Genomic DNA, 7973 nt, shown 5'->3' with positions numbered 1-7973 from the left:
GTTCTAAATTATGTAACCTTCTCCACTTATCTGTCTCCTCATTCCTTTTAGGTCCAAATACTCTTAATTTATGTTCTTCTTTTAAGGTAAGTGACCACGTTTCACAGCCATATAATACTACAGTCAAAATTACTGTTTTGTATATTTTAACTTTTAATTTCTTAGATATTATACGAGAAGACAGAAGTTTATGAAGAGAGATGTAACACGCATTTTCTGAATTAAGCCTGCTTTTTATTTCCTCTTTAATATAATTTGCATCTATAATAATAATTGTACAAACAATACTTGTTTTCATATATTTATAACTATGATAGTACAAAAATAACGTGTGCAAGGGATGCGTTACAGTGCAAAGTCCCCATGTCGATTGCAGGTCGACACAAGATAAAACAAAACGGCAAGTAAGCAACACTTGAATTAAAAACAAACAAGGCTATTGTTAATAGAATTATCTCGAAACGGCTGTTGTTGTTCAAGTCGCAAAGAGCATTTGTGTGTATATATACACACGTACACATCGTAACGTACGCAAGTCTTGCGAATTCACATCATGGGTCTCTTCAGCCTCACGTCTCTCACTGTGACACTCCTGTGTGTGCAGCATGTGCTTAGTCATGGCTTCATGTATGATCCTCCCATGAGGTCGTCCATGTGGCGCTTTGGCTATGACGCTCCACGCAACGACTTAGACCAGGGTCTCAACTGTGGAACTTTTGATGTGAGTATGTTGTCCTTGGCAACATGAATTCGGGTATCCCCCATTGGACACCGGTGTTGATGTTGAGAAGCAGGTTACTTTCGTAGAATTAGGGCCGAACGTGATTGAGAATTGGAATACTAGTGTGGGGAAAATGACACTTGCGTGTGGGTAGAAGCACTTGTGGACAGATTAAATAGGGACACTTGCGTGTAAGTAGAACCACTTGTGGGGAGATTGAGAACAGGCACACTTGCGTGTAGATAGAAACACGTGTGGGGAGATTGAGAATAGGGACACTTGCGTTTAAGTAGAGACACTTGTGGGGATATTGAGAATAGGGACACTTGCGTGTACGTAGAAACACTTGTGGGGAGATTGAGAATAGGGACACTTGCCTGTAAGTAGAAACACTTGTGAGGAGATTCAGAAGAGGGACACTTGCGTGTAGGTAGAGACACTTTTTGGGAGATTGAGAATAGGGACACTTGCGTGTAGATAGAAACACTTGTGGGGAGATTGAGAATAGGGACACTTGCGTGTAAGTAGAAACACTTGTGGGGAGATTGAGAATAGGGACACTTGCGTGTTGGTAGAAACACATGTGGGGAGATTGAGAACAGGGACACTTGCGTGTAAGTAGAAACAATTGTGGGGAGATTGAGAATAGGGACACTTGCGTGTACGTAGAAACACGTGTGGGGAGATTGAGAATAGGGACACTTGCGTGTAGGTAGAAACACTTGTGGGGAGATTGAGAATAGGGACACTTGCGTGTAGGTAGAAACACTTGTAGGGAGATTGAGAATAGGGACACTTGCGTGTTTGTAGAAACACTTGTGGGGAGATTGAGAATAGGAACATTTGCGTGTAGGTAGAAACACTTGTGGGGAGATTGAGAATAGGGACACTTGCGTGTAAGTAGAAACAATTGTGGGGAGATTGAGAATAGGGACACTTGCGTGTTTGTAGAAACACTTGTGGGGAGATTGAGAATAGACACACTTGCGTGTAAGTAGAAATACTTGTGGGGAGATTGAGAATAGGGACACTTGCGTGTACGTAGAAACACGTGTGGGGAGATTGAGAATAGGGACACTTGCGTGTAGGTAGAAACACTTGTGGGGAGATTGAGAATAGGGACACTTGCGTGTAGGTAGAAACACTTGTAGGGAGATTGAGAATAGGGACACTTGCGTGTTTGTAGAAACACTTGTGGGGAGATTGAGAATAGGGACACTTGCGTGTAGGTAGAAACATTTGTGGGGAGATTGAGAATAGGCACTTGCGTGTAGGTAGAAACACTTGTGGGGAGATTGAGAATAGGGACACTAGTGCACAAAAAGGACGCTTGCGTGTAGGTAGAAACACTTTTGTCGTGATTGAGAATAGGGACGCTAGTGCGGAGTAAGGAAAGACGCTTGCTTATAGATGAGACAGGCACGCTTTTCCGGAGATTGAGGATAGCAAGTGCTAGAGATGCTTGAGCAAAAAAACTAATAATTGCATGTACATAAGGGAAGCTGCACTAAAGTCCGCCCGGCCAAAGAATGGACTTGAGGAAACCCAGACTTTCCGCCTCCAGTTCAAGGGGGGAAAGCGGTGTTGCTACAGGTTGCTACACGCCTGATTTTTTGTCCAGTCGTACACGACCTCTTCCTGTCGACAAGCTCCCTTCGTTCGCATTTCAGGGAGAGGAAGGGAATCGGAGACCCATTCGCTTGCTACGTGGTGGCAACCATTAGGCTTCGCCGTGCATGACCTTGTTGGGGGTGCCACCTGTTTCGAAAACGACTCAAAACGAAAAATTTGTCAACACAGAATACCACGAGAATTCCCCCTCACCACGGCAACTGGACAAAGCCGATTGGTTCAGTTGTTCATGTGACCCTTCATGTCTTTCGACAGAAAATACAAAAATAGAATTTCCAAGTCCGTTCTTTCGCCGGAACCACTTTATATTGATAAGAAAGATGCTTGCGTAAAAGGAGGTACACTTGTACAGCCGATGGCAAAGTAATGGTAGACGAATTGCCTATCACCATTTCATTTACAATATTTTTCTGTAATGTAAGGGTGATGAATTGAAGGCAAATGCCGATAAGCAAAGAATAGTGTCTACTTCAGTATCTATTCCTTAAAAAAGCAGAGGATATGGAATGATAACTATTTAAAAAATAACGATGGGTAATTTTGCGTGCTGTTATCTTAGCCTCCCAGTGTACGGAGATTGAGAATAGCGGAACCTACGGGTACTCGTAGTTAAGTAAATGTGACCGGTAGAGTAATATCCACGAAATTTAGAATTAGGACATTTGTACGTAAAAAGGGACACTTGTGTGTAGTAAGGGCCACTTGTGTGTAGAAAGGGACACTTGTGTGTAGAAGGGGACACTTGTGTGTAGAAGGGGACACTTGTGTGTAGAAGGGGACACTTGTGTGTAGAAAAGAACATTTGCGTGCAGAATAAGGACATTTGTGTGTAGAGAGGGACACTTGAGCGAAGACAGCAGAGGAACATCAAATAAAAGCTATTGAGGCTTGAAACTCTCCCCTTCCAATTGGGTTACTCTCCAACACATTAGCAACAGCCGTGTGAGATTACAATATGATAATTGTTGTTTCAGGTACAATGGGGCCAGAACGATGGCCTGTGCGGCGAGTGTGGCGACAACTACGCAGATCCCAGGCCACGTGACAACGAATCTGGCGGCAAGTGGTGGACAGGGGAGATCGTGAAGGAGTACAAGGAGGGAAGCGAAGTGCCCATCGTTCTCTCCATCCAGGCACCACACATCGGGTACTTCGAGTTCCGCGTCTGCCCCAGGGACGACCCACTCACCTTGGAGACCCAAGAATGCTTTGACCAGAATCTTCTCCAGTTGGCTGACGGGTCTGGAACCCAGTTTCATATGACCGAGCACATCGCAGGGAACTACACGGCTGTGGTCAAGCTTCCGGAAGGTGTGACGTGCACCAACTGTGTGATGCAGTGGTACTGGAGGGCTGGTTAGTATTTTGCCTTGATATCCCCAGTTTTTAAGTAGTAATTTACTAACTGAAACTAGTTACTTTCTGAAAGGGGTTACTGTAACTAAGTTACTATTTCAAGTAACGAGTAAAGAAAGTAACACTTACTTATACAGTTACTGTTTTGTACGTTTCAACAGTAATGAACAAAATTATGATTTGCTTTTATACAGGGTATCTCAAAAGTAATAGCGCAAACTGACACACGTGAAAGTACACGATAATAGAAGCAAAAAAGTCTCAGTAAACATGGGTCTGCAAATGAATCGTTTTCGAGATAATCGCGAATGTGTGATTTCAAGCCGTACCGACTTCTTTGTTTGTAAACGCCTTCCTAGTTGGTGAAATGGTAATAATGTGTGCGAATGTGTGGTTAGAATTGGTCACAAGCATGTACAATTCTCTGTACGGATTGTATACATCCTATTTGATTACAACGCCACCTCTCGGAAATGTTCTGTTTTGTAAACAAAGAGCAAACCTCGGACGCGGTGTTTACAAAATGCAATCAATGACGGCTTGTAACCACACATTCGCACACATTATTAGCATTTTACCAACTAGGACGACATTTACAAACAATTAAGTCAGTGGCGGCTTGTAATCACACATTCGCTGTTATCTCGAAAACGGCTCGTTTGCAAACCCATGTTACTCAGACTTTTTAGCTTCTATTACCGTGTACTTTCACCTGTGTCAGTTTGCGCTATTACTTATGGGACACCCTGTATATGTAGTAAAAATATTATTTCTGATACACACGTTTTAATACAAGCAAATGATTTGCATGACGTAATTGTTCAAATAGCTAAGGTCTTAGTTTGAATCTTATTGTTCCTATGTTTTTATATTTAAACATAAGGTTTTTAAAATTTAATGAAAATTATTTTTACTATTACATCGCCATTAGTGAAGAAAAGAACAATATTGCAACACGTTCTTCGAAGGTAACTTACTTACTTTTTAAAGTAAAGGTAACAGATCAATGAGATCAGTTACTGTTTCGCAAAGTAATTGCTACTTTATTACTTTCGAGCAAACTCAGTTACTCTTAGGTTTATTTCCAACGAAAATTGCTACCACATACATGTAAATTTTGAAAAGGAATTGATTGCTATATATCATCTACATAGTTCACAAATTAATTATACTGCAAACTCGAATATTTCATAACAGAATTTTAATATTTTACTCTGGTGATCATCCATGACGTAGCAACTTCACGTGAAATTTATGTGACTAATGGAAAATTCAAAGTAACTTTATTCCGAATTCAGTATTCCCTTAGTTAAGTAAATCCCTGCTAATTTAAAGCAAATTGTTGCTTCAGCAATTACGATAGAAAGCCAACAAAACTTATGCTGACATCTGACAATAAATTTTAAAAACATAATGTAATGTACAACGTTGCCACTTTAAATCAGTGACCCTTGAAAAGTTTTACCGAATCTGTTGTGAGTGAGCATTGTAGTATGTATAATCATGTAGCTACGAAGAAGAAGAACAAATATATTCAATAGTCTGTGGTTGATTACGAGGGAGTTCGTTCAGATTCCTCAGGCGCCAGCCATGCTGTACACGTGTTGAAAGTTATTAAATATCGTTTGTGTTTTATATGTAAACATGGGCGTCCGGAAGGAGAGGGCAAAAAGGGCTGCGCCCCCCACCCTGAAAATGGATGTTACCTTAAACTTATATATTACCCACATATTTTTTATTTCATTCACAGTGATTTATGTTAATTATTGAAAGGGTGTTGCACTTCAATCTGAATAAGTTTTTTTTTGAGGGAACAGAACTGTTATGGGGGAGACATATGTCTCGTTTGGCCCCCCCTGGAAAAATTACCATGCTTGCCCCTCACTGGAAAAAATCCTGTGGACGTCCATGTGTGTAGAATGCATTTTATTGTATGTATCCATGTTTTCACGTGTACCTAAGCATTCTATAACCACTCTGAACGTTTCATAATCTATCTGTATATCTTGGATATGTACAAATAAAATATATATATACTTTTCAGGCGTGAATTTTATGCCTAAAGAAATAAAAACTTCGTTCTAGTGCAACTTGACGAGGCTTCACAAGTGCATATGGATAAAAACTACCAAGAACTTGAGTGATTAGAAAGTGCCTCCCCGATATATTAGTACCAGCTGATTAGCCGGCGTTGCGCGGGTATTTATTTATCCCAATCTTCAATTGTGTAAAATGTAACTAATTTTATTTAATCGTGAATGTCATCAATTAGCTTAGCGACTCCGAAAACTATGGATTCGACGCTAATCTAGGTCATTTGTGGCATTTTATTAATCCCCATAGGTGATGGAGTTAAACCACATTGGGAGTGTCACGAAAACTATGGATTCCATTCGCAACACAGCCTGAATGTTAGACAACCCGAGAAACACTATCGTTGTGCGGTTTGCATAGAGTCACGGATGTCTGCCTGTGCGGAATTTAATATCGGTGGTTCTCGATTATTTTTACATGTCACCCCTTCGCACCCCCACCCCTAGTGGCGTCTTACCCCCACAGTATTTATTTCCAGGTTGCACGTGATGCGTGTACAAAGTTTGGTTGAAATTGTTCCAGGCGTTCGAGCGTTATGCCGGAACAAACAAATATACACATCCACACACACACACATCCATTTATATATATATATATATATATATATATAGTATATATAGAGATTAACATCTTCGCCTTGTAATCAAGGAATCCCGGGTTCGATACCCGGTGGATGCACACAGTGGTCTAGAAACCACTTTAAACTGTAGGTCCAGCTTAGCAGTCTGTGCATAAATTAGACTTAACAAGAACTCGGGCGCTTAAAACATAGATATGATTTTTGTTATATATTCCTTTTTCTTACACTTGTGGCTAATCGCGACGATGAGGATGAGTGATGATTAGATCGGATTGATGCATAGGTCGAGATTAGAACACGTAACCACTCTGTCGCGGAGGTCGGGTGCTAGACCATACACTCTAGTAGTGTGCACTATGTGTACTATGTTCGTATCTCCTTATATCCGTCTCGGGTTTAACTTTACTTAAGTTTTGTTGATCGATAAGCAAGTTTTAACATAATCAAAATATAAGTAGATCTGACAATATGCAGAAGAATCTATGAGCAGATAATATTGAACACATACGTTAATAATGTATGCTCTTATTTCTAAGATGCAATTAAATAAATTTCTGGTACTTACAGGCAACAGGTGGGGAGACTGTGGAAACGGCACTTCTGCAGGAGGCTGTGGTCCTCAGGAATCATACAGGAACTGCGCAGATGTGTCTATTCTGTAAGAGGAGTACGATTGTCAATAAGTAAGTTCTGTATATTTTAACCTTATCATTACATTTATACGGTTTTTTGTTTAGAATATAAAGAAAAATGACCATTCTGTTCATCCCGAGGAATCATTGACTAGTGTGAACCTGACATCATATGCAGGGTTTGCCTAAAAAAATAGACACTTTCGAAGTTTTACAGAAAGAAGAGTTTTAATAATATGGCTGAAACACTTACATGATTTGAAGAGTATGTCGTGAAGTTTACATTGGAAAGTTACAAGTGTTCTACAGGGTGACCCTTTTGTAACAGGATAGATATCAATGCGATAGTCCAGTTCTTCTCTCCCAGGACTTTTCCCCTTGCACAGACAACCACTTTCCTCAAATGTCTTGCTCCAATCGTAGATGGACTGCCTTATAGGTGGTTGTTTCCCATACCGTGTTCTAAAACGACGCTGTACGAAAGTAACGGAATTTGTTCTTGCAAATTCAATCACGCACGAAACCTTCTCCACCTGGCTAGCGGCCATATTGCTCGACTTACGTCAAGGGTGCTCACGTAATGCTGACGTCACGAAGACAAACGAAAAGCGAAGGTCGTAAACTTGAAGGCTTTCCCTATTCAACAGTACTAAATGCTTTCTCATGTAACAAACAAATTTCACTTTCTAAGCGTTTAAACTGTCTGTTTCTTTTAGGCTAACCCTGTATAGTCACGGACACTTGTGGGTTGCAATGATACCAGTGGGATTGTTACAACCCAGAAGTGTCCGTGAGTGTACACACAAATAACTAAATGCATCAAATCTATTTCATGTACCAGAAACGCATCGATTGATGCACTAAAACATGTCTTTTTGGCTTTTGTCAAGAATCAGGTTTACAGTTTAATGTATTATGTGTATCGTTTGTACAAGTAACGCCATGTATGCCGAGCTGC

The 7973-nt window shown here is 40.6% G+C and overlaps 1 protein-coding gene across 1 annotated transcript; it reads left to right on the top strand.

Annotated features, from left to right (window-relative positions):
• Positions 1-543: 543 nt before the first annotated feature.
• Positions 544-7068, top strand: LOC145999900 (uncharacterized). The gene is made up of 3 exons (XM_083137176.1): positions 544-721; positions 3328-3709; positions 6951-7068. The coding sequence occupies exons 1-3, from the start codon at positions 554-556 to the stop codon at positions 7043-7045; spliced, it is 645 nt and encodes a 214-aa protein (XP_082993302.1). The 5' UTR covers positions 544-553; the 3' UTR covers positions 7046-7068.
• Positions 7069-7973: the final 905 nt, after the last annotated feature.

This window comes from Lepisma saccharinum, chromosome 16, assembly GCF_977018435.1.
Source record: "Lepisma saccharinum chromosome 16, izLepSacc3.1, whole genome shotgun sequence".
In the NCBI taxonomy this organism is placed as follows: domain Eukaryota; kingdom Metazoa; phylum Arthropoda; class Insecta; order Zygentoma; family Lepismatidae; genus Lepisma; species Lepisma saccharinum.
The sequence above is the reverse complement of the archived record's forward strand: the minus strand, read 5'-3'. Positions and strand labels throughout refer to the sequence as shown.

Bases quoted from the DNA above. Each gene is read 5' to 3' on its own strand.
- LOC145999900 (XM_083137176.1), top strand. From the start codon at position 554: ATGGGTCTCTTCAGCCTCACGTCTCTCACTGTGACACTCCTGTGTGTG. The intron at 722-3,327 runs GTGAGTATGTTG...TTGTTGTTTCAG, and splicing joins TCAACTGTGGAACTTTTGAT to GTACAATGGGGCCAGAACGA. The intron at 3,710-6,950 runs GTTAGTATTTTG...TGGTACTTACAG, and splicing joins GCAGTGGTACTGGAGGGCTG to GCAACAGGTGGGGAGACTGT.